General features: G+C 47.1%; 1 protein-coding gene across 1 annotated transcript; it reads right to left on the bottom strand.

Moving 5' to 3' along the window:
• Positions 1-7,817: 7,817 nt before the first annotated feature.
• NOD1 (nucleotide binding oligomerization domain containing 1) lies at positions 7,818-25,969 on the bottom strand. The gene is made up of 11 exons (XM_088521223.1): positions 25,754-25,969; positions 24,181-24,355; positions 21,154-22,957; positions 18,947-19,030; positions 17,890-17,973; positions 16,299-16,382; positions 15,053-15,136; positions 13,079-13,162; positions 11,628-11,711; positions 9,631-9,714; positions 7,818-8,000 (listed from the first exon to the last, which is right to left on the bottom strand). Exons 1-11 carry the CDS (start codon positions 25,967-25,969, stop codon positions 7,928-7,930), a joined length of 2,856 nt encoding a protein of 951 aa, XP_088377349.1. The 3' UTR covers positions 7,818-7,927.
• Positions 25,970-26,998: the final 1,029 nt, after the last annotated feature.

Here is a 26,998-nt window from a genome sequence, read left to right on the forward strand (position 1 = left end):
GAACTTACTTTATTATCAGTTTCTTCCCTTCTCTCTATCTGAAGAAATGATGCTTTTCTAGGGCTTTGTGCCCTTAATCTTTCCATTGGCATGTTTAAGAGTAAAGTGTGGCAATGCAGTTGGAAGAGGAGGGCTTTTTTTGCTACCACCCAGCCAAGTGCTTTTGTTTTTTTTTTTTTTTTTCTTGTTCCTGTGGCAGTGGCATCAGCTTGTACCCGCTTATTTTTGTCATCCAAAATACTCCACGTGAGAAATTCGCACCCGAACCGTGGCCAGTTTCTGCTTCCTAAGTGTGAAACTTCTGCAGTGTTTTTTCCGTATAAATGACCAGAAGCCCCGTTTGCTCCTAAAATCAGGCTGAAGACTGTGTAGCCCATTGAGACAGAGCGGTCCCGGTTGCATTGGTTGTGCCCCGAGAGCTCTCCCGCGCTTGGGCCTGCGCCGCCAGCCGCTGCGCAACCCTGTGTAAGGGCAGCTCTCCGCGAGCGCCGCGCAGCTGGTGACGGGACACGCTGCAGCGTGACCTAGTTGTGGGGCCCTGCTAATCGCTCAAGGCCTGCTCAGCTCAACTAGCGTAGGATTATCCTGCACCTGAAGACTGCGCCTGGCTCTGCCTCCGACCTAGTAAGTTGCCAATGTAGAGTAACTAGCAGGCAGCAAGCCCACTACTCGCTGATCTTTCTGGCAGCTTTTAATCTGCCTATGTTTGTTGGAGAGACTTTTGCCCTTGGGTGTGCTCTGGCAAAGATTTTGCAATGATAAGTAGGATTTGCTCGATTCTGGCAGAGTTTCAAATGTAAGGAACGCGACGTTGCAAGTACCTAATCTGTTGCTGAATCCTGTTGCTCTTGTTTCCCTCAGGTCTGTCCTTTCTTCTTTTCTTTTGCTAATTTGTTATTTTTACTAGTAAACGCTTCTCAGCATAAATGGGCTCTCGAGGTTTGAAATGCAGCAGGAAGAGGCATCAAAGCATGACTCTGTTCTTCCTGCACGTGTTGAGATGAAGCTCAAGTATTCGTTATTGTACAGTAAAAAAAATCTCTTCTAGCTGATATTGCCAAAGTACTGTAACTTTGGAGGAAGAAAGGAGGCAGCTTAGGCGCTGAGGGGACCTTTTCATGAACTACTTAATTTTAAAAGCTGCAGCATCACATTTACCAAGTGGTGGTCCAGCATTAACCTTATCATTTGATTGAGAAAGTCGCCTGGGCTCTGTTAGCAGACGTACCTGCGGGCAGAGAGCGCGGCGCGATTCCCCTTTTTTATATGCCTCTTTCCACAGAACTAACCCCGCTCACCAAGCTGGAGCTCCGTGATCGCGTAGGAAATGCTACATTCACGTGTAGTGGTAATGGCAAGACGTCTTCCTTCGTTACCCTTTAAGCAGAAATCAGAATGTAATTTGCGATGTCTGATGTAAAAAACATGTTTGTAATTTTTCTTTTTTTTAATTGAGCAGTATGATTGCAAGTTGACTTATGTTGTTCTAAGGTACTTTTTTTTTTCCGGCGGTCTTGCCAGTACATAATCATGAATGAAAATATTTTTTTATTGATTTTTAGGTTGTATGTTTAACATTCCATTCATGTAAAATATGTACAAATATATGTAATAAATCTTTTGAAGCACAGTTTCTATCACACCTCCAGGAGGTTTTGCTGTTTGTTTTTCTGTGAGCAGCGCTGAAGCGGGCACAGCTGTGGGGCAGAGATGCTGTAGGTCTCCACCACCGACCAAGCTGAAAACTGAGCGAGCGGAAAAGCAGGCCATGGGCCACGGGCACAGCTGTAAAAGCAGCTTGGCAGCTTTCCTGCAGGTAGGAGTCCAGACAACCTGGGCCAGCCTCTGGCCTGCCGCAGCCCCCTGAGCTCGGTGCATGTCCTGCAACACGGGCATGTGACAGGCTTTGTCCAGCTGGCTGAGGAGCGTCTCTGCCGCTGCTGTTTTGCCAGGGGAGATGGTGGCTGGAGGAGGGTGGGTCTGGGTGATGCGTCCTCTCATGATCCTTCACAGATATAATGGCCTTCAGGATTAGCACAATCTGGGGTCGACACATAATGAGTTAGATCCGGAGGTGGGAAATCCATGCGGGTGCCTTAAAAAAAGGTGAGCCACCTCCTTCCCTTTCTCTAGAGATGGGAGAGCAGAAGGCTGAGGTAGACCAAAGCATCAAGCTGCTAAGCTGAACACACTGCTCATTCATTCGTCTCCTCTACCCACATACCCTTTCTCTTACTCATGAGGCAGGAAACGCCGCTCCTTGATGCTGGCGCGTGGCATCTCTGAGGAGCAGGGTGCTGCTCCCAGCCGGGACTGTCCACACTCCAGTCGTGTTGGACGGCATGACCTCCTCAAAGGTCCTTTCCTGCTTGCTCCTCTTTGGCGAGCCGCCTTCACGAGTGCCTAGCAGATTCATTAACGTGGGTCGTTAAAGCATGGGGACTGTCGTGACCCCTGCACATCTTTCCTTGGGATCTGATAGTTCCAATGTATGAATTATTCAAGTCTGCGCCAAGAGACAGTTGGATATCATTACTATGGAGCATGTCCACATCTCCTGCTAGTGTAACTTTTCTCCTGCCTGGCTTCTGGGAAGCCGGAATTCCTCCATTGCCAGTAATTCCTGCATTTTTTCTTCTCTGGCTTGGGTGTGTGTGAAATGAGAAGCTGTATTATGGAAGCGGTTGACATTAGCAGCAGATTGCTTTGCAGGAAATTCAGTGATTCCAGTGAGTCGGTAGCGGTTTCCTGTGTGGAATTTAATGAGTGGCGGGTGTGGGTTTCATGGTTCAAGAGTGAGCGCTCCCGCGCGTCGCGGCGAGGCGCTGGGTTGTGCGGGGGGCGCAGGGCTGCTCCGGGGCGGCAGCGCGCGGGGGACACCGGCGAGGGCCGTCGCCGCAGCGTGGCGACCGCGCGGTGCTCAGCCGCGTTGGCGCGCACCCGTGTCGGGGTGCGAAGGCTGGCGCTCGATGGATGCTCGCGGCTGGGTCACTTTCAGGAGCTGCGGGTACAGATGGGGGCTACTGAATTATCGCGGGGGCTACAAGTTCCTTGGTGCGAGGTTGCTCCTCAAGCTGCAGGACACTGGTGTCCCCAGGGCTGCGAGTGCTGCAGGCCCTGGCCTGCCTTTCCCAAGAGAGGCTCTCACGGAGCAGCAGCCCGAGATGGGCGCTGTGGTGCCTCAGAGGATGCCACCCTGGAGCACGGCCTTGGCTTTTTTGGGGGCAACCAGGGACAAACGAAGCCAGCGGCAGTTCAAGCAACCCCAGCAAGGTGCCGGATGACAAACTTCATGGCTTCTTTCTTGATGACAAACTTCATGGCTTCTTTCTCCTGCCCCAGACAAAGCCAAACAAGACGGCGCTTCCCAGCCCTGTCTAATGGTGCGTCTGTTTTCTCTGGGCGATGAGGTCAGGGCTGCGCGGGGGCAGGGAGGAGGGCTGGGCATAAATAAATAACAGTGCAGGGCCCGGCGTCGCTTGACGTAGGATGACTCACTCCTCGCGAAGGCAGCGTTGCGGAGGAGGCAGATACTAAAAGCGCGGGGACAGGTCCCCAGCCCCGCTCTGCTCGCTGCCCATGGCTCGGTGGGAGCCGCAGGTGCTCAACACCCCTCCGCATTCCCCCTGTTGCATTTTGAGTCACATCGCTCCTGCTCTGCTTTGTGCTTGCACACTGCCTGCGGTTTGAATTCTCGTTTAAATTTTAACAAAGATCTGCTCTTTAATTTTTTTTTTCTTCTTCTTCCCTTGTCCCGGTTGCTTCTTTCAGCAGACTTCAGCCCGAGCCGCGGGGTCGACGTGGGCTCGCAGCGCGTTCATGGCCCACTGCGTCGCTGCGACGAACGCCAGGCCGCAGAGCGGCCATTTTGTCGTTCGCAAGGGGCTTCCTGGAGCCCCAGCCCTGCCTTTCCCTGGCGGGGGAACCGGTCTGCGACGGGCAATGTCTCCGCATGAGGCGGCATTCCCGTGGGATCGGGAGCACGGCACAAGGAGGTGTCCGGGCCGGCGTGCAGGGAAAGGAAGTTAGAGGTCTCCACGAAGAGGGAAAATTATATCTGCAGAGTCTCCTGTTGTGCAAGGCCGCAGGGCAGTGCCTGGGTCTCACAGTACAAAACCAGGTCTGTGCTTCTTGCCCCTGGCCGGAGAGCGACCCTGAGCACCCAGTGCCTCAATGCGCCTGGTTTAGCCAGGAGGACTTAGCACCTCAACAAATCCCTTAGCATTCAGGAGGAGGAGAAGTAGCTTTCCCCAGAAAACAGGCAGTGGATGCACTTCTGCAGCCCCTTCCGTCTTCCTCGTGCTCAGGATCGCAGGTCAGCTTTGCCCCATCTTCCTCCACCTTCCCTCGCTGAGGGGATTCCTGCGAAGCCTTCAGGCTGCAGTCACGACTGGGGAGGGACCAATGAGGGTCTTATTTCCTTTGGCCTCTTCTGTCATGATGCTCTTCAGCCTCGGGTGACAGGGATGTCTTCCCACACAGCTATTCCCTGGGGTGTGTATCGGAGCTGCTTCCGCTGAAATCTCATCCCTGGGATCAAAGCATCCCGTGCACCCGAGGCGAGCGATTGCAAAACTTTGCGGCTCCCTCACCTGCCACCCAGATCAGAGAATTCAGAGTGAACCAGGGCTGGTCTCAGCCCCTCTGAAATTCACCAGGAATGCAAAGATAAATTCATCAGGATAAAAAGCAGGAATTCCCCAGTGCCTGGGGCCCTCCTTACATCCTCTGTCAGTTTATGTGGTGGGAATCTGCTGGCGAGAAAGGACTCGCCACTGTCACATAAATCATGTTTATGGAACCCTCACCCTGTGCTATCCCAACCAAGAAAGCTCCCTGGGCAAGGTAAGAGAAGTGGTTTAAATAAAAACCATAAATCAAGCTGGTCCTTGCGGGGGTAGGCAGCCCCACACTCTGGCACCCATTTTCACTTAGCATCATCCAGCTACTGCATTCCTACTTGGAAAGCAAGTGTCAACACATTCACACACAGCTGGTCACTTTTTGCTTCTAAGGGTATTTGCTTCCTGCGCGGTAGAGCAGAAAGCCTCCAGCCTGACTTCCAGTTGGTGACACCTTCTGGAAAAGCCTCTTTCCCAAAGAAGGGGCTGCGTGTGGGCAGAGCTGGAACCCCCAGTGCCACCCAGCTCGTCCAAGGGCCGCCCTCCTGCCCCAGGCAAACACAGGTGTTGTGCCCACCAGCCAGCACGGGGCTTGGTTCCCAGCAGGGAGCTTCTGCAGTGAGTTTGGTGGCTGAACTCGAGGGGCAGAGCCCAGCAAGAGTGTCTGTGCCTTGGGAAACCATGGGGGTGGTTTTCCTTGCTGCTGCTAAGTAAGTGAGTTGTAGGCGCTTGTCTGCAAGGCCCAGCAGGGATGGAGGTGGATGTGAGCAGCTCTCTCCAGGGGTGACAGCTCTTCCCTGTCCTCTACAGCCGGAGCTGGCTGGGCTGTCACATTCCCAGCAGCGCCTGGCCAAGCATCTTTGTGACAGCGCTTCAGCAGAGCCACAGGAATCGCAGGCAGTCTCTTAGAAGTGCTTTACAAAGCTGTTTATTATCACTGTGGACAAGTGGGAGAAAAATAAAGTAACACTGTATACAGAGAATGTCTTAGCAGATTATGACCAAGTTTTAAAAGGGGGAAAAAAAAAAAGGTGTCTCTGAATTTCAGTAAACAACACTGGCTGCAAGCTGCAAATATGTAGCTCAGAAGTGCTCTGCAGTCCTGTAATACTAGAAAGCAGGAAACGTGGCACTTGCAATGAGTTCTAGGATGTTGTCTGGCCACAAGTAGTTCCCAACACCAGAGGTGTCCGAATGGGAAGGCCTGGAGAGTATGTTCAGGGATGCTTTGCACTGCTGGAGTGTCACTGATGTGAGGACAAGATCTGTTGCTTTTAATGGTGTAGGTTCATCCTGGGAAAGCAGTGTCCTCACCTCCGTGAGGCTGGCGGGACATGAACAGCATTTCAGCAAGGCGCATGGGGATGTGTCTGTGTGGGTTTGGTTTGTCTTTTTTTTTTTTTAAGTCACTGGAAGTTTTTTTTCTTCTTTTTAAGATCTTGTTTTGGCAAATGTTTTTGCAGTTCAAACCCACCTCCTGTGTAACAGAGTGCCCTTTTGCTTCAGCAGCTTCAGTAAACAAACAGCTCAGGTGCACAAATCACTCAAGTCAGCCCGACTTTCCTCTTCATGGTCTGAAAGCCTCATCTGTCTGCCTCCCTGGGAGAAATCGGTGTCGATGGCATGGCCAGGGACGAAAATCCACTGCACTCTCTCTATATATAGTATAATATGTATATGATGTATCTATAATATGTAGGTACTTGCTGGTTTTGTGAAAAGGGTTTATGAGCACAAAACATTTCTGGGGGATGGAGGAAGTAGTTGGAGTTGGGGAGTAGGAAAGATCTGTGACCACATGGGAAAAGACCTGAAACTACAAAAAAAGCCTTTTTTTCTTTTTTCTTGAATTTTCTTTTTTCTTTTTCCCCACGTTTTCCTTTTGGGGGCAGATTTGGGAGCAGGGAAACGTGAGATTTGCTGATCTGGCATTTTAATGGGAGATTCTGCTTTCCACTGTGGCGTTGTGCACTAGCCAGTACCCAGAGGATTGCTTGTCAAAGGCAGTGGGTAACATGGGCATGTGAAGGAAAACGGATGTCGCTTTTCCACTCTGGGTTCCTTGTATGTAGTGTGGAGTAGAATTTGAGATGCCGTTTATGAAGAAGGCATAATTTGCAGGAAACAATATCAAAAAAACATTCCCCTGGAAGTTGGTTTCTCTTAGAGGCACCAAAAACTATGTTCTCCAAGCTAATTATTTGCAGGGGGGATGATGCTTCCTTGCTGGTTCTTACAGTTTTACCTACACGTTGCCTTGCACTTTCCATTAATTCAAGTACAGAATGAAAGCTTTCCAAGCAAATCTCAATGCTTCTGTGCGCTTGCATGTTGCTGGGAGAAGGGATTTCAACTCAGTGCAATTGATTTTCAGTTGTCCTTTCTCCCCACTGAAGCCAGGCAACTTAATATTGGTGTATTGCCACCAGCACAGCGCCTAGGCCAAGAGCCAAGGCAGTGAACAGCCTGCTAATTAATTTTTCACATTTATCCCCAGACCCCCCCAGAATAAACACTGCGGTAACAGGAGGTGGCAGTTTCCATGCAGCCCTTCGGATATTTTAAGCAAAGGTGCCTTACTGCCACTATTACCATTTTATGGTGATGTGAGCAAGGGCTTTTGCTTGAATAAAAGTAAATGCACTGGCTTCAGCGTGGGGAAAAAAAGAAGATTACTGAAAGTAATCTATGCCCGAGGTATTCGTTTCTCCATAAATGCAGTGCCTACAGCTCTCCCTGTAGTCGGGCAGGGGGGAAGGAGGGCCTGATTTCTAGGCAGAAGGAAAATAGTCATGTTGAAAGCAACAGTAAGTACCACACCACTATTACAGATGGTTTATGGTTTCAGTAAGGTTATGCATGCTGATTCTTCAGTTATGAGGAATATAATACTGTGAGTTTATGGAGTTTGTGCATCTTGCATCCATATACATACATATTTATCTGTATAAATAAGTTAGAGATTATTTACATCATTGTACAGAATAAACCTAATAAACTGGCTTATCAAAATGCATAAGCCTGCCAGTGGGTTTGGTCTGGTAACACTCTGCAATTAAATTTCAAAGCACCATACAAACATTAACTATTTGCCAAGGCGATTTCCCACTCACCAGACGGATTAAGTGTAACAGGCAGGGCAAGGGATGGAGCTGAGAGAGGGCAGCACGTTCACAAACAGGCAGCTCGTCCTGTATCGCTCTCCTGCCACGAGCACTGCAGATTTATGCCTTCCTAAACCCTGCAGGCCACGTGGAGGAGCAGCCTCTGTAACGTGAAACTCGACAAAACAGGCAAGTCTTCGTTCAAAAGCAAATGATCCGTTCCTCATTTTCAAAGGCTTTGGCCTCTTCTCGGCTTATTGGGTTCCCGTTCAAACTATTGGAGGGGGGAAGAAGGGATATGAAAGTAAGGTAGTGACCGCTTCCCAGCTTCTGTTTTCCCAAGGTTTTGGAGCAGAGATCAAAGTGCTCCAAGCCCAGCAAACTACGTGCTTCCCAAGCGCACGGCTTGGAAACAAGCCTCAAAGGGGCCAACTACAGCACCGTTCTTTCCACTGCACGTAAAAAGAAAGAGCCTACTTCTTCAGAAACGAAGGCTGAGCTAAAACCTCAACTTCCTCAAGCTAAAATCCCTAATTTCCCTCATGGTGCTGGATGCCCAGCTGCTGGCATTTCAGCGTGCAGCAGCCCTTGAGGCTGGCCAAAAGCCCATGGACTTGGAGGCTCCCCTTCCATTTCCAGAAGCCTTGGCCATACCCAACGGGGTGCAACAGCCCCACACCACCTGGAACTAAGCACTAGGTTGATGGGATCTCTATGAAAAGCGGCATGCAGTGGACAGAGGTTTGTAACGTGTAAAGGGCTTGTTTATAAAGAAATTTAAATGGTCTTCAGAGCATTTTGTGCCTTCCATAGCAACAAGGAAAAAACTGTGTTAAGTACTGGGGCGTTATTAATACAAAATGACTTAAGGCAAAGTTTCCAAGTCTGGCTAAATGAAGCTAATCTACACTGATATTTCCAGCCCTAAATACGAGCCACCCAATAAATGCAGCTTTCAGAAATGCTGAATACTATTAAGCCATTCAGTTGTATGAAGTTATTAGGGTTAATAAACACCTCTGAAACCCCAGCCAAGAAGAACTGAGGGCCAGACTTGGGCTCGAGCGGGGCCTCCTGCATAGGCGACAGCGGCCGGTCGCCTTTGAGAAGAGCCTCTCGTCCACATCTCCAGGGAAGGCAGACAGTGAGTCACCATCTTTCTAAGCAAGAATTCAGTGTCCTTTTACTGAAGCAAATATATTCTTTAAAAAGAAAGAAAGAAACCCCCCCCAAATTTCAAGTTCTAGAGAATGGAAGTGGCAGTGCTAAAAGCAGCCGAGTCGTATGGGCTCCTGTGCTCGCTGAGGTGAGGGGAGGAATGTGGTATCTGGCTTTGTGCCACCCAATGCACGTGCACGACTATGTGATGCCGACCTAATCTAAAACAAGCAAATCTTGCAAAAAGTTAATCTTCTTGTAGCTTAGCACTTGGTGTGTTTGGAGCCTTGCCCAAAGAAAATCCAAGCCCAAATTCTATGGACCAAATTAGTGATGTTAATTAAATGTAGCCACCTCCTACTTGTTGGGATTTAGCTCCTTAGAAGAAGCATGGGAATGTTCTGAAATTTGCAAATAAATCAAGACAAGCAAAGCCTCATCTATAAAATGAGGCCCCAAGTCTGCAGATGCATCTGCGCTGCAAGCCACACAGTGAGTGAGTTAACACTGAAATAACAAAACTGCCTGGTGTTCATAATGGATGGGGAAGTGTTTTAATGACAGAGGCTTTTTATCTGTTTGACACCCATGGCTGAACTACAACCTCTGCCTCGCATAAATTTGTTCTGAATTATTTATATATATATATATGCATAAATTGATATATGTTGGAAAGTAATAACAGCACAAGCATTTTAAAGGGAAAGAAAGCTAACCAAGGGAGCCTCCGAGAAGGGGATCCTTACCAGACTTCTTTAATGGCTGTGTTCTCCTTGAGAGCTTCGCTGAGGTACTTCGCTCCTTTGGCTGTAATTTGATTCTGGATAAGCCTAAAAAGAAAGCACTTGGTGTCAAACTAACATACTGGTTCTCATTTACAGCACCCCCTTTGCTGTGTGCTCAGCACATGTGTGACCTAAGTTGATGGGAAGGAGCAAAGACGTGGCCTGTTTGCCACGAGAAGGTGGGTCTGATTTCTGTCCATGAGGATGGCACACAACAGTGGTCAAATGCCCCACAGATGCACTTGGGAAGCACTTTCACACCCAGAGCCTCCTCCTTGAAGCCTCCCTGTGGTTACATTCTGGAGATATTGGTCTTAATCATCAAGCTGATTAGAGAAAATTCTGAATATAGCCTATGCGGGCCTAACGCCTTAGCAAATATGATTCAGAGGAGCCAAATCTGCTTGTCTTGTTTATCAGACCAGCAAGACTGTTGAAAAATAATGCATTTAATTTGGCTCAGGTATGGGCAGGTGCTACTCCCATGAAGCTCATTTAGCAGCTATAAAGTACACCTAATCTGAGATTAGGAAAACAAAGATACAAAAGAAAGATCCTCAAGTAGCACAACTGAAGAAGCAATAACTAATTCATATCAACTACTGTACAGCATCTCCCTAGCTAAAAAAAAAAAAAAATGAGCAACCCCTCATCTACATGAGTATAAAAATACTTGCCAGTCTACACTAATTCATTATTTACCTTGCAGTCTACCATGGTGGAATCTTTACTATTGCATGTGACCAGCTGAATGAATCCCATAGGATTCAGGATGTGGCTGAAAGCTGGAATGCGCTGTTATGAACATCTCTCATGGAGGGAGGAAGGGACAGATGAATCCCCACTAAAGGACAAATCCAAATGTGAAGGGACCCAGTGACCTCCTTCACCCACAGGAAAAGCATTTGGCTCTGCCTCAAGCGCAAATACCCATACAGGTCATCACCTTTTGGAGATACCCACTGGTATACGCAAGAAAAGAGGATATAAACTTGCCTACTACCAGAAACCCTTGGGCAATACTGAGGCAGTGTAAAGACATGTTTCTTGGGTGCTATGTCTGCCAAATTGTCCAGTGCAACACGCCAGCAGCTGCGCACAGGAAAGCCCAGGCTCGACCCTGTGTTTTCAGGGCGATGGGCACCAGGGCCTCTATTGCTTTCAGCAGAGGCTGTAAGCACCGCGTGCCTCTGCCAAGCAGCGTGCTTCCTACGGGCAGGAACCATACAGGGAATGCTAATGTGTGCTTAGAAAGACTTGCTATGTGGTCTGGTTTTTATGGGACTCTGTTTTTTATGTTGCCTGATCCCTTGGAATGAGCGGGCAGACGGCTGTTCCACCGCCTGCGCCTGCCAAGCCCTGTCACTGGACAAACTCTCGGGAACCTCCGGATCAGAAACGCGAGTGCTGCTTTTTCCTAGAAGTTTAACAAGTCCCTTCGCAGACGCTAGAAATAATAATGTCTGATTTCCTGGGGATTGTGTCCCATAGCTGAGTGCCTTGCATGAGTGAAAGTGCTCCGAAGCTCCGAAAAAAACTTGCTGTGAACGGACAGGTACCTCGGCGCCCATCATGTGTGGGCTCTTGGTTGTATAGTAAGAGTGGAGCCTCCTGCTTTGGTGGTGTGACAGTAAGGGTGAAAATGAGGTTATTTTATCCTAGCTGCTTGCTTGTATTTTTGAAAAGTCTATCTCTGAGGCCAGTACTGTTCTGCTAAAGGTGGATGAAATCAGCTAGTTACCAGGACACACAAACAGCTTAAAACTCTTCCCCATATGAAATCAGGTTCCAAATGCTAGACAGCAGCTTTATTAACTTTCCATCTGACCTGTCTGTAACCAGTCAGCTGCATCCAGTGCATGCGCAGAGAGCTTACTGTGACCTACATATACTTGAAAGGTGAAGTTTTAATGCAGTGACTGCCAAAGAGCCTTGTGCCTCTGTGGAATGTAACTCACCATAAATGCACCAGTTTCTTGTTGACCTTCAGCATCTCTGCAAAACTCATTGCTGCCTCATCATCCAAGTCATTTTTAGTCAACCTAGGTGGGAGAGAACATGTTCACTTAGGATGTTATCATTATTTTACAGCTCTGTGTTTTTCCAGCTTGTTTGTGACTTAGCTTTTTGATCGCCAAAAAGGCATATGCTGTTTCTGCCCTAAGCAATTTCTCAAGACTGGGCACAAAGAGGCATGAGAAGCCCTGCAGGTAACAGGGACAAGAATATCGGACCTTATTTCTCAGAGCAGTCATCTAATGATACCTTCTCACAATGTTAAGGTGACTAAAAAGTGGACAAAATGTGGTGGAAAAGGCAGTCAGGACAGCGCTGAAGAAGTGGGAAGACTGTGAGGACAGTGAACTGGATTTCACATGATGGAAGTGAGAGAAGACAGGGAACACAAGGTGTAGGGAGCAGCAAGAAGCATGAACCAGAAATGCACAGAGGGAATCGAGAAGCCAAAACTCAATACTGTGCAAGGCAAAAGCAGAGTCAGGCGGATTAAATCACTGCTTTCAGCCAACTGCCTGCAGAGGCACTAAGAGAGCCCCTGCCCCCTTCAGTCTAAAATCAATCAATCTTTCCACAGCTAAGCAGGATACGCAGAATCCCGTGTGTGCACTCCTCTGGTTGCCACAGGAAAGTGCAAAACAGGGGACAGGGCTCTGTCAAAGGGGCTTGAGAGCAGCGCTGAGGAGTGCAAGCTGTAATCAGGAGGCATAAATTCCCTCTCCAGACCTTTGCCCCTTCACTGGACGCAGGCTTCAGGTCAGCAGCTGTCAAGTTTGCAAGCCACTGTGTGAAGTGCATGCTCTGCTCCCCAGCCAGTACTGGGGGGCACCAAAGCTGGAGCTGGCTGCCCCGAACGCACGCGGTGCAGGTGGCAGGGTATCCTATAGTAACATAATAAGGCCTGGAGGAACGTAGGGTGTTCACAGTACATGTGCACCTTCCCACAGCATCGCTAGCAAGTGTACCACGACCCTACAAGCAGGGAAGTATCAGCTTTGCAGGCCAAGAATCTGCTCAAGAGATGCAAGTCCCTTTGCATTTCCAGCATGCGGAGCCATCCCAGGCCTGCCCAACTCCTAACCCATGAGAAGAGAAATAAATTAAGACCCCCTAGAGACCCCTCCCTCTAGAGACCCCTGGTTACTGCCGTTTGTAACTTCACCCTCTTGTTTCCTGATGCAGTCAAAGTAGAAATCTCCCCAGCAAGAATCAGGTACTTCTCAATCTCTGCAGCAAAACGCAGGAGTGGTTATAGCACAGTGGCTGAAAAAAGGCATAGGGAACAGGAGGAAGGAGAGAAAGAGAAGAGGAGGATGACGCGGGTTTAGAGGAAGTAAAATTTAGCTGCAGCTTTCCCGGAGGAAGAGGAGAAGGAGGTCACAAGGCCGGTTACCAGAATATCCTCACGGAGTCGTTGTGCTGCATGGCCTCGGCGATGCTTCTGCCCCCCTCCGATGTGATGCCGTTGAATGCGAGACTGTGAAGGGAACAGGAGACAGGGAATTGTGAGAAGCAGTTGGCGTGACCTGGCCCTTCCCCTGCTTCAAACACTCACGAATACCCAGATGATCTCTGCCCCTTGTATGGGGCAGCATTTGGGGGGTTCAAAGGCCCAGGTACTCTGCAAACCAGGTAACTCCTTGTGGTTTTACAATTGACAACAGTTCGTAGGCTGCAGCCTGAGTGTATCCTACAGGTTTGCCACCAAGGAGTTGCACTCCCGGGACTGGAAGTTGCGGCTTTCAACAAGGAGAGGAGGTTGCGTTCATTAGGCTACAGGTTTGCACATGCATTTACCATCCCAACTCCCCATACAAACCCAGCACGTCGTCCTTCAGGTGGGGTGTGCAGACTCCTAAAAACCTCATTTGTCTTCCAGCCACAACACCTGCTCTGATATATATGGGGAGATGAGCTTGTAAGTGCACGCTTTCCATTGCAAACCACAAACGTTTCCTAGTCTGCCCCTCATTCTTTGAATAAGCAGTGGCAAAAACAGCCAGCTAAAGTTATGCTCCAGGCTTTGAGAGTTCAAAAAGCAGTTTCCCTTTTAGAAGTCAGGCCATAGCCTGAAAATAGTGCAAGGCCTAAGAAAAAAAAAAAGGGGGGGAAAGATGGGGGGGACTAGAGGGGCTAAGGCTTGTCTAACTATGGCACAAGTATGTGTTAGCACAAGTCCCTGCTAATTTCAGCAGAAACCGGAGATCCTCTGTCCCTCATGATTAGGCCTAAAAATGGCAAACACGCTAAAACAAACTGATGCAGCAGTGACTATCTTCCCTTCATCTCTGCATAAAGCTTCCACCGGTGCAAACTATGCATTCCAAATCAGGGAGCGAGGCTGAGCAGCAGGAGACAGGAGTGAACTCAAGTGCTGGTACGCTGCAGAGCGGCAGCAGCAGATCCTCCCCGCGCAGGCTCCAGCTCAAGCTGGCTCTTATTTTTGGCAAGGCCATTTTTCACCACCGTATTTGTCGCGGGTTGAGCAATAACCCAGGCCCGATTCAAGTTCAGACTGTTTTCTTTCAAGCCTGGGGCACCTGGCTGGATTCTGTGTTTAGGGGAAGATGGCTATTTCAGCTAGCGTTTAAATTTTAGCAAATCTAGGTCACTGCACCTGTTCGGCTTTGAATTTTTTAAGCCCAGCTATCTGCTCGCAGAATGGAAGACAAGGCACCAGCTCGGAAACCCCTGGATCTGAAGCAGCAGCAATAAGCTCTCCAGAGGTCCCGGAACTCTCTAAATTCCGTGTTTCTAAAGAAAAGTAGTGCCATGTGCCACCTTGTGGGGAAACCAAGGAGCCCGGTCGGGGTCGGCTCCCTCACCGTGGGGTCCAGGGGAAGAGGGGGCCCAGACGCAAGGAGCGCCAAGGATCCAGCGCTCCGGCCACACGGAGGCCCTGCGGAACAGCAGGAGCAGCTGGAGCACACACCAAATCCCTGGGCAGCACCCAATGGCCTGGCAGGGCACAGGGCACTCCACGCTTCTGGCTTCTCCCCGTGCCAACCTCTCCCACTCGGGGGCTTTCGGAAGACTATGCCAGGACATGCGGAGCTCCCGTGCCAACCACGGCTCATTACTGCTGAATTAATGGAGGAGTAGCTCCGCTGGGACGGAGGAAGAGCCAGAATTTCAGACCACACCAGGCCCTACCCAAGCAGCTTATCGGCTAGCGAATACTCTGGTAAAAAAATGCAGCACTCACAGTCTTGTCCACGTGGAGCCCAGGGGGCCCTCATTCTGTGGCAGGTTGTGCTACTGCTCCCACTCCAAAACAGCAGCCGCTGAGCCTGGCCCTCACTAGTGCCACCAGCCCTGGCACGAGCAGGGGGAGCAGAAGGGGAGCCCAGCCGCGCCGGGGCTTTACCTCACGTTGGTCAACCTGGGGTGGTTCCTCAGCGCCTCTGCAAACGCCTTGGCCCCTTCGTCTCCAACCCGGTTACCCCACATCCTGCGAGGAGAAGAAACCCGGAGGTATCAGGTGGTTTTTTTTTTTTAAACAGAGATCGTGTCTTGATGACTCAGAGCCACGTTCAGCTCGACGGGTAATTAGCTGGCAGCTGTTTTAAAATCAATTGATCTTTGTGGTATCTAAACATCCATTTCCAGTAAGTCCCAGAATTTCCTTGCCCTTCAGACCCAATACAGTTTGTTATGCAAAAATCAAGAATTTTCTATCTCAACTTTCTATCCAAACTATCTTAAACCCATTTTGAGGTTTTTCTCCAAAGGAGAAAACAGATTCTCCATGAAAATTACAGCACATATAAAGGAACTCAACTGTGTGACAACAGAAGTTTGCATGCTGTTGACAATACCTATGAAATACTATAGCATTTAAAAAAAAAAGGCCAAAAATTTGATTGTTCAAATGGGATTCTGACATTGGAGAGTTATTGGGATATTTACAATGGCCAACAGAGGTTTCAATTACATGTACTTGAATATCAGATTCTGAGAAGAATGTCCTCATGTACAGCAGAAAGAGAAACTGGGATTTGCCAGGAAAAGAACAATTATCAGACTTTCAAGTTTAACAACTCTCCTAAAAAAGGGGGCAGGGATTAATGGTTTAGAGGACATTCGGATCTCTCTCAAACAATTTTGCCACTGGACTTTGCAGTCTCATACAGACTGGAGAGAAGGATAATGGAAATTCCTTCTTATTCTCTCAGTTCTCGGCTTGATCAGAACTTGATGTAGGAGATTTGGCAATCTTAACCTTCATGCTGAATAACTAGGTAAGGAGTTTGCAAGGAGTCACAAAAACCACTCAGACTTTTAAAAATGGATCAAGCAGCTATAAAATGACTGTGTTGTTGTAAGGAAAATAGCTGTCTTTACACTCTGTCCTCTTGTCAATTTGTCTCACCTTCAAGGTTCTGTGGAGGGAAATGTGGAGAAGAAAAAAAAAACAGTAAAACAGCCCTCATTTTCCCTTTGAGTGAAAAAAACGTGGCTGTGCTTCTGCAATGATTTGTGCTGTTGCCACTAGGAGAAGGAAGTAATAGGAAAGGGAAGGCAGGCAAGAATGAAAGGATGTAATCCCGAAGGATTTACAGAAGCTTTGCCAAAAGCAAGCACTGAGCTCTGCCCCTTAGCCCCAAACTTACCCAATTTCAAACATCATCTTGTTCTTCTGTATGGCCTGGGCAAGGCACTTCCCTCCTTCAGTAGTTATTTTGTTTGCTCCTATTCTGCATAAAATACATGATTTGATGAGAAACAACACTTATAACACCTAGCTCAGAAAATGATGGAAATATTTCAGACCAGTTAACTCAGGAGGCTAGAATTAGCCAAGATTAACCTAGGGTGCAAAATGTCGAAGGTGCCTTTTATGCATTTTGTTTAGACTCTGCTTTCTTGTACTACGTTAGTCCTCCAAATTACAAGTATTACCGCAGGGTCTCATTTTTGGTCCTCCGTATGTCAGAAAGGAGTCAGGAACTGATCCTCAGGACAAGGAACCCTGCCTGGTTTATAATACAAATTATAATATCCACAGGCACTCCCGAGTGCATATTTCATGATGCTACAGGAAAAGAACATTTCTTGGCAGTGTGGCTCCAGAGGAGACTGCAGCTGGCAGGCACAGACTGCCACGATTTCACGTCCCTCTGTTCAATGTATAGGCTACAGGTGGTGACACAGGTCAGTGCAGTCTATACAGCTGGTGCTGTGTAGAAGTACACCTCTTTTTTTGGCCTGTGTGGGGATATCAAATGACTGGAGTTCAACAAAGGACTAAGTCTCAATTGCATATGCATTGATGTAAATAACAAGTCTATCCCCTCCCATCACATAAATCGAAACTGTCTTCTCTGACTGACTGCAGACACATGCACAGGCCCCCTGTGTCAGAACAATCCCGGGGCTTAATGTGTAACCCGAAAGTCACCATCCTCCGCCAGGGTTGTTTTGGGAAAGTTATGAGACATTAAACAACGCACAAATACTGTGCCAAAGCAGCTGAAGAGCCACCAGAGCACGCTGGGGGCTCCAGCCTCTCTGTGGAAGTATTTCAAGCGGGATGGATGTGGCTAGGGTCTGGTTTGAGAGCAGGTTAGCAGTGAAACAAGGACAAGAGCCCCAAAGGCCCTGGCTGCCGGCGCTGCGCTCACCCCAGCAGCTGACACGGCTGCAGTCACCTCTGTTTTCTGCTCTGGGCATAATTAAAACACTGGTTAATGATCTACCCTTAGGTCAAACTGGTGTTGTGCACGGCCGGACACTTCCAGCAGGCGAAATTCCAGGAATTAATGGGTACGACTTAGCGAGTGAATTTGGGGAATTCGTAAACTGAGATATTGCACTGGCACAGCCTGATTTCAGTTGCCCACAAAAGGCTGAATATAAAGCAGCTTGGTATAAATAACAAATGTATTTACAAAGGCCTGCAAAGCTCATACACCACTTAAGCCTCTCTCAAATACTCTGCCTGGATTTAAGTGAAGAATAGGTCTTGCACTCTCCTTGTGCTTACAACTGCATCCTACTCGTAGCCCAAGCAGTCTTTAGTAAAGATTATGGATTCAGGAGTTTCACTAGGGGCCATCACTACCAGACTATCGTAAAAGAGCATGTAACTACAACCTAAGCTATATTTTATTTGAAATACAATCTTTTAAACTCTCTCTTAATTTTCTTTATCCTTAATTATGATTCTGTAGAAGCATAAAGAGAAAAAAAAATCCAACATACTTAACATATTGAAGGCTTGAACATTCTTCAATTAGCTTTGCAACATATTTGGCTCCAGCATCAGTGATCTGATTGTTGTATAAGCTTGAAGAAAAATCACATTGGTAAAAGTAGGTTACCCATGCTGTTACTTTAATATTTACATCCTGAATGTTTTATAATGCATATGCAGCATCGCTCTTTTTTTCATGTGTGCCTCTGTACATACTCACAATCGCTTGCACTTCCATTTTGATGTAGAATTAGTACTTTGAAGGGGTTTAAAGCACTTTAAAGTACAAGGAGACCAGATTGCAACTCATGGGAAAATATTTAAATACTTTCTTTTTTAAATAAATAGTCTCCCCAGGCAAACAAAGCTTCCCTTTATTCCAATGTTAGCAGAAATAATATTGCATAAGTCAGGAGAGAAGTCAGGAAAAAATGTTTCCAGTCTTTTAGAAGTCATAAAATCCCCTTGCAAATATTACTGAGGATCAAATACCTCAGCACATGCACTTACAGTGAGGCACTGGAGGAAGGACACAATCCTTGGTATTCATGCTTAAATTTCAAAAAGTCATTTTTATGTAACTGCTTAAGCAAGAACGGGCAGTCAGGGGCTAACAGGCCTCCTAGTTTCTGCTTGATGAAGAGCTCATTAAGGTCTTAAAAAGTCTCTACTTTATACATGAAAACTATGACTGCACAAAAGGGCACCATGAAAACGACACCCGGAGACACCACGTCCCTGAACCTCAGTCAGCATCGAGCTGTCTCGACCGTCCCTATTCGAAATGAATCCATTTACAGCCGCGGCAGCGGATGGCTCTGCTATGAAGTGCCCCTCAGAGCCCCTCGGCGACCCGCGCTGCGCGACGCCAGCGGCACCGCGCCGGGAGCCAGCGTCCTGGGGGAGCTGCTGGACCACGTCCGACACCAAACGCTGCCTTGCTCCCGTCCAGGAGACGAGGAGCAAACCCTGGCTCCCCCCGGCCTTCGCTGCGACGGCCCCGTGGCCTTGTAGTTTCGATATTCAGCACCAGTGTCTAGTGTTTTGTTCCCAACGGGCACGTACCCCAGAAAGGTCACAATCTGGTATTTGGAGAGCTCTTCATACAGGATCCTCACGCCATGATCTGTGATTTGATTTACACTGAGCCTGAAACGAGAGGAAAGGAAGCAGCGTTTGAATCACTAGAGCTTGCAAGCGTTCGTCACCCAGGAGTTAATGAGTGACTGGAGCTCTACGCATTTCCCTCTGACATTTTCAGGAGGTCCTTATGCCACGTATTAAAAGCCATTAAGGGAAATGTGAGCTCAGCTGTACATGGTTCGCTTTGCAAACAAACCAGAAATCCCCAGGTCTCCCAGGCACTGTTCTGGATGCTGTCCATAGGAGTGAAAACAAAATGCAGTCGGCTGGAAACCAGAGACAAAAACTCCATCCTCCTCCCAGGCTGCTTCCACCCTCTACAAATGCAGAAAGAAGTTGTAGCCGGTTTCCTAAAAAAAGCAAGTTTTTCAACCTCTCTTCTTGCAGCCTTCTCTCTGGGTACCTAGTGGAAACCAGGTGTCTTGAAGGTCACCTCACATTCAGGCTCTGCTGGCTAAAGGTTGTAAAAATCTCTGGCCAGGAAATGGAACTGCAGTCCCAAGGGTGTGCTGAACGTTTCTAATTTTATTGTCCCAATCAGACACAAATCAACGTGTCAGTCATTCACAGAATAAAAATACTTCTTTTCACAGTGCTAAAAAAAGTAAAAAATCTTCTAAAGATTTTTCACTTTGGCCAAATGGACTTGTTCCCATGAAACATTTCAAGTCTGATGAATCGCATTTTCTAGGAAAACAGTCCCAGTGGAAACGTTTTGACCAGCTTTAGTTTCAACACAAATTCTAAGGCTGAACATTTACTGCTGATTGTTCCTTATCACCAGCACCTTCCCTGGCCCTCTCTGGTTAGTAATTTGTTCCCCCTAAAATGCACTAACACATAGGAAGGAACACATAGGATCTCTACAGATCAGAGCAGCCTCTTTCAAAGGGGTGAATGAAGAAATTAGATTAAACCAGTAGAAACAGCATTTTCTGTCCTGCAGAAATTGGTCATTAAAAATAAAAGTCCTAACATCAGGAAGAGCCTCAAAGGTCAAAAGGAACAGACTGGTTTGGAATCGGAGATGGTGTTAAGACCATACACCATGTTCCATGATCCTGTAATTGGGAGAGAGAATGAAAGATTGTGACTTCCTTCCTTCACTTGTCTTACATACGCATGCCTTTTTATTCCCAAGTCCCCATATTCCTCTCTCTTGGAAAGTCAGTTACTTCCAATTAACTGGAAAGAAACAGTCACTTGCTTTGCTTTATGAAAGGCTTCTAGAGAAAAAAAGCAGAGAGGAGCCAATTAGGAGGGGTAAGTCCGGTTTAAAAAGCAGGGGGTTGAACGGGGCTGAAGTTAAAAGTTTTAAATTTTCATAAATACTTGGTTTGTCCCAACATTCAGGTGTGGAACTCCAAAGGTTTAGCTACATGGCCCGAACTCCAAGGGACTGCAGGTGGACAAACCTGACCTGAGGGAGGTGTTAGTCCTCTCGGATCACGCCAGGCCATGTCCTCCCTCCACACTGGCCCATGCAGGTATCACAACTGGTTCCTCAGCTGCACCCCTGGCAGAGAGCACTTTGGGGCTGTCAAAGCCCGGCCTCCAGCTGGGATGGAAAGGCAAGAAACGAGCAGCTTTTGATCAGGGCTAGCTGTGAAGGGTAGATCCTCTCTCACCGCGTATGTCCAAGGCCACAGATAGACTAGGGCAGTCTAGACCTGCCCAGTCTACTAGGCAGGTAAAGTAGGAGGTATTTAAGTTGTTTTTTTTCTTTCCCTTAAGATTTTTTTCCTTTAAAAACTCTCTTTTGAGACAAAAACAAATAGAGATAGAACTAACTAAATCTGTAGGTATAAATAGTTTAGGCTTCTAAGGACTTCTTACCACCCTCCCCACCAAAATTCAAGCTTGTCCCTGCTGCTGTGACCAGGTGAACAAACATTTCAAAAGGTTTGAGACTGGCCGACTCTAGGACAGTCAAACCTCTAATCCAAATGGTGCCACGTGTGGCTATTTCCAGTGTTTGGTTTCAGCTCTCGGGGACAAAAGCACTTCAGTTCCTAGCAGCAGTGAGACCCCTCACCTCCCTCATGCTTGGAGCTGCCTTGCTCTGCTCCAGCAATCCATGGGTGGGATAAACCAAGGGCAAGCAAGGGCCCTCTTGCACAGACTCCTACCTGATCACGGCGAGTTTGCTGAAACAAGGCAGCAGCTGTTTTACTCCGTAGTCATTGATGTTGTTGTTGTCCAAGTCGAGACCCAGGCGCTTCTGGACGTGGTGCATAACGAAAGAAATGGCGCTGCAGTCGGCGGAGTAGGCGTTGCAGTACGTGAGCTTGACGTAGTTGGCACGCATGCATTTGGCAGCCAGCTTGCCCACTTTCTCGCTCTGCGTCTCGTAAAGGCACCGCAGCATCCACACAAAGTTGGGCTGGACCTGGAGCTGATAGTAGTTTGGAAGCCTGGCACGAGTGAGGTTTTTAAGGTGGGATTTCATGCTCTCCCCAAGGTATGTGAAGAGCGTCTTTCTCTTCCTCTTAATGACTGAGGGCAGAACTAAATGTCTGAGGAGCTTCTGCCTGGATCTAGAAAGCAGGCCACAAAGAAAAAGGTTGGTGAAATGAAAATGTTCGTTATTTCGGAAAGGATCCCCCCCTGCCAGTTGTTTCCTCAGCCAAGGAATACGAAGGCAAGTAGGTTGTGTGGTGTTAGTGGAAGAGGATTCGTTGAAAAACTTAAGCAGTTGCTTGGAACCCACTTTCTCCTCAATGACCAGGAACAAAGCTGTGAAAAAAGACTGAAGCGTTAAGTGCAAGAACTCATAAATGGACTGATCGTCACAGCCACTGTAACCCTGAACTGTCCTGAGAAAGCCCAATTGCAAATCCTCTTCAGAGATGTTCACTGCTGAGACCTCCTCCTGTTCAAAGACAAACAGGGAGTTCTCCATGCCTTTGTAAGCAATTTCACCCAAAGCCACAAGAGATTCCTTTCTTGATCTGAATGTTTCTGCTTGGCTTCTGGTGTTGTTCTTCAGCAAACCTGTTTTCAGGGATCGGTTCAGATGGACTTCAACCATGACCAAAAATACATCTGTCAATGTAACAGAGCAGTCTGGAATTTCATGGCTGTCAAACATGGAATGGAAGTGTTCATAGCATTTAAAGATAATCCAACAAAATAAAGGCACTGAACACAAACTGCAGAGACTGGGGTTAGCTTCCAGTTGGTTCAGCACCAGTGTTCGTTGCCCCTCATCTTTGAAAAACATGGCAGTGTATTCCTTCAGGTTACTGCTGGAGAACCCACAGAGCAGCACTTTCTTTCTAATGATGTTTCTTTGGATCTCAGTTCCTGTTCTCGCTGTAAGAATTTTCTTGGATCCCTTAAGCAGCTTTCCTCTGAGGAGGTTTACCAGCAGCACCAGGGGATGGATTGGTTCGTTGGGTGAGCACATCTCGGGAACGCTACTGAGATCAAAGTTAGAATAGATCTCATCAAAGCCATCAAATGTGAAAAGAACAGTATGAGGGAAGTGCAGGATGTGATGGAACACCTCTGCGGGGTCCTGGTCAGGGTAGCAGTTGTATTTGAACAAAAGGTCTTTCAAACATATGGCTTCATTTTCTTTAAAGCAACTAAACATCCTGCATCGGAAACGGAAAAAAAACTTGGCCCCTATATCCAAATCCTGTCTGGCCCAAAGGCTTTGGATCTTTTGCAGCAAGATGGATTTCCCAATTCCTGCATCACCGTAGACATAGATGGTTTCTCCATCTTCATTAATTAGCCCAACAGTATCATCAAAAAGCGCTTCTGGCTGAGACACTTTGCCTAGACTCTCATTGGTGAAAGTGAGCAGCTCCATAATATTGTTAGAGTAGATTTCTTCGAGCAGCATCTCTTCCCTCTGCGCATACGACATGACAAACTTCGAGTCCCGGCCCAGTTCATATCTGAGTTTCTGATAATACCTGCTAACTAAAAAGACAGTGAACTATTATTAAAAAGAGACCAAGGCCTATAGTATTTGACCATTTCTTCAGGAACTAAAAGAGAGTGACAAGCTAAAATGATTCTTATGCAGAACTGACTCTTTGGCAGATTACTGCTATTTACATGGGTTGCCAACATTAAACCTTATAAACCAAATAGGTTTGTATGGTAACTCTTCACACAGGAGACTGTCAGGAAAAATTCAGGTGCTAACCAGGTAGATGGGTGAGTCGCCACAACCTCAGGATGTTGCATTGCATGAAGGAAAGCTGCCTTCTAGACGAGACTCCAAGCCGAGGCCCTGACCTCCTTGTTATAGACTCTGTCTTACTCTTTGTGAAGGTAAAAGGGCAGATTAGTGCCCTGGGATAGTGGCAGGTAGGTGGTTATTGATTCCTAGCTTGTTTCATAATTTTTATTTTTGCAAATAAAAAGGCATGTGTTTTAGAACCCAGGGTCCAGACACTTCGAAAGGATTTTTTTTTAAGGTGATACAACAGTAAAAGTCTGTGCCATGTTAGCATGTGCTTTTATTGCAATTGAATCTTCACTTCAGATGGGGTAAAGTGATTCTTGCATTGATGTACCATAAAAAATCCTCTTGAGAAAGATATGTATTCCTGCAGTATTTTAATTCTTAATATTCTGAATTCTTTTAACTCAAAATCTGTTCTAGGAGTATGGAGTAATTCAGACTGCAAGGTACTTCAGGAGGTCTGGAGTGCAACCTCTTGCAGGGTCACCTCTCACATCAGATCAGGTTACTCAGGGCTTTATCTAGACAGGTCTGGAAAACTTCCATGGATGGCGACTGCCCAACCTCTCTGGGCAACCTACTTCATTACTAGACCATGCTCATGGTGAATATTGACTTTTCCATTGTCAAACCATCACAGGGTTGTTAACACACCATAGTAAAGCCCTAGACAATACTATGACAGGCATGAGGTGGAAACACCACTGTGTCCACAAACAAACGAAGAAAGGGCTGACTTTAGCAGAACAGGAGATATTTCAACACGACTGTTTTGTTATAGAGTGGATTATCTACCTTTTAATTACATGGCTATGACAGTCAGCAAACAGAGCTTAAGCACATTTATTTTCTCCAGGTGTGCCTGCCTGGACTCTGTTACCCTCCTGTCCCCTGCTTAGTTTCCCACATGCAGGGTAGTTGGAAAGAAAGGGATATAGCTGCTTTTCCTTACCTGGATCTGTATTTTCCACAGGTTTACTAAGAATATTCTCTGAAGGCTGGTAACCTATTTCATCCAACCAAGGCTGAAGCTCATAATAGGCATCAGTGACTTTCTGCAGGACATAGATGAAATATTCGGAAACTTCTTCTCCCTTGCTTTGAACCAAGTCTAGAATTTTGCGCACCTGAAGAAACACCATGTGAGAGGTCATTGATGTGCAGCATTTTAGCTCAGTTACACTTCCATACTGCTTTAGCATGCTTTTGGGGCTGGAACAGAGGACTGGAATCAAAACTGGTGCTTGGGAATTCAATTCAAAATCTAGTTCTGAATTGGAACCATCATAAAAATCTCTTCCTGTTTGCCTGGATGTTGCAAAAAGGTCAGTTCTGGAGGTTAAGGTCTGAACTTGTAGCAAGGTGTTGACACTAACCTCAAAGAAAACAACTACTACGCCTCAGTAGGAATCCCAAAGGATTTCCCCAGCTGGATACTGCAGCTGGAAAGTGTATTATAAAAATAATGCTGGTGAATATAAAAAGAAAGAGGTGATTTCTCAGTGCCCTAAATTTATCCTCTGACTCGTGAGCATCCTAGCCACACTTAGGTTTGCCACAGGGTCCAGCCAGATCCAGAGTGGACAGAATGTCCCTACACCTAATGCAGATCCAGATACCTACAATTACCATTCTTTAAACACAGCAATTAAATGCTGCAGATTCTCTCTGCTATGATGGACTTATCACCTGGGGTCACTGCCAAAATTAATTGGTGTCACACAGTAGGAGCTGGAGCAGCTTGGAGTTAACTCACTACCCCTAGAGACAGAGCAGAGTCTGTTCTTTGAACAGCTGCTACGCAACAACCCTCTACAGGACATGTGAATCATCTTGGAGACCTATTTTGAATATCTGGATACTCCTTTTGCTGCAGATTAATCAAGAATTCACTTCTGAAACACACAAAAGGTTTCCAGAGCCTGGAATCGCCTGGAAGCTTAAACTGCGATGAAGCATTCATGGCAGAGCAAAAGAAAAAAAGGTAGTCTTTGAAAATTCCTATGTTCTTAAAAGCAAATTTATGCCTTCCAGAGAAGGAAGCTCCTAGAGAGTCCACTTCACTTCACTGTGACCTGTTCTCTGCATAGACCCCTAACGCACGGCTGTCCTCCAGCTCTGCTCCGACAGCTTTGTGCGGAGCAAAAGGAAGCGAAGACCATCACACAGCCTGCATTTGTTCAGCTGTGCCTCTCACTGTGTTACCATTTCAACTCGGCAGCAAGAATTACTATTTTATGAGGAAAGGCCAAGGTCTCTGGATGTTTGATGCTTTGCCTGCTTTGAATTGTGGCACTATTCTGAAGCTGCGGAATTGCTTGGCCGGGGAGACCAGTGTGAGGCAAAAACGCCATGGAGTCCAGCTGATCATTTTCTCCTGCCAATGTGCCAGGATGTATCAAGTTTATCATCAATCTTCTGCCGTGTACACAGGTCTTTAGAGTTGTCGAACTATAAAGCCCCCCAAAACAGGAATAAGCTGAAAGCAAGAAAGCACCAGCTAGCTGGTGAGATAAAAGCGATACCTTATCTGCTTGAGTTGGAAACTGGGCCACGATCTCAGCATCCTCAGTGGAGAAGTAGTCGTTCTTCACCAAGTTGTCCAGCAGACACTGCGTGTTGCGGATGGTCCCGACCAGCAGCTCCCGGTGCACCTTGAGCAGGGCGATGCGGGACGCGGGACCCGGCGCCGAGCGCTTCGCGGCGGGAATGCCCCTGTCAGCGCCGCGCTGGCCCTCCATGGCGGCGGTGGCGAGAGGCCGCTCCGCCCGGCCTCATCGTTGACGAAGTGTCCGTCGGGAGCGGGGGATCAGCTCGGCGTGGATTCCTGCGGAACAGGAACTCGGCCTTCGCGCTACCACGACTGCAAAAAGCAATTGCACCGAGCCTCAATTTAGACATGAATCTATGCAGAAACATCCTGACTAGCAATCGGATGGAACTTCCAGTCTCTGCATAATGCTATCGCCAACTTTATTCAAAAATATTCTCATTTCTTCCTCAGGTTTTTCCCTTCGTTTCTTTGGGTTTTGGAAAAAAAATATACCCATTGCAGGTAGCCTCCTCTGTGACACAAATACTTTACTCAGCTTTACACCACCATTGGCAACTGCTTTATTAGCTGCCTCTTCTTAGTGCATAATTGAATGGTTTTTATTAGCTTTTCATTTTTCAATAGACAAAACGGGGCATCTGTCCAAACACAGCTGAACAAGGGAATAAGTGGATTAAAATTATACTTCTTAGCAATTAATTCCGTATCAATTAATTTATAGTAACAATTCCCTTTGCTTCTTCCTTATTACAAGAACAGTCCCTGTGTAAAATTTTGCCAACAGGGTAACTGTCCCTGTAAGGGAGGCCTTGCAAGCTCAGAGGCTCTTTTAGCTAAATGAAGAAAGAGGGTTTCGCTTCAGGGCATTATGAGACTGCGGGAAACCCACTGAGCAGCTGCTGATTTAAGGGGGCCAAGAGTAAAACAAGGCTAATGGTGAAACACCACTTAGAGGTGGAGAGCATTTCATACCTCTTATGCTGCTGCCTGAGATAGTATGTAAAACGGGGAAAATGACACTTCATTGGCTTAAGTGGGTTAATTTTATCACAGTTAGAGCTAGAAATAGAGCTTTTTTCAACCTGAAAAAAAAACAATATTATGGCAAGGACCGCTATTAGCAATTGCAAATGTATAAGACCTCATCTCTAGAGATTCACAAAGAAATCAGGATCTCTACTTGGGCAGGGATTGCATAGAATAGCTAAATTCATGG

Source organism: Tinamus guttatus, unplaced genomic scaffold (genome assembly GCF_059628265.1).
Source record: "Tinamus guttatus ecotype Peru unplaced genomic scaffold, ASM5962826v1 Tinamus_guttatus_pri_ptg000115l, whole genome shotgun sequence".
NCBI classification, from domain to species: domain Eukaryota; kingdom Metazoa; phylum Chordata; class Aves; order Tinamiformes; family Tinamidae; genus Tinamus; species Tinamus guttatus.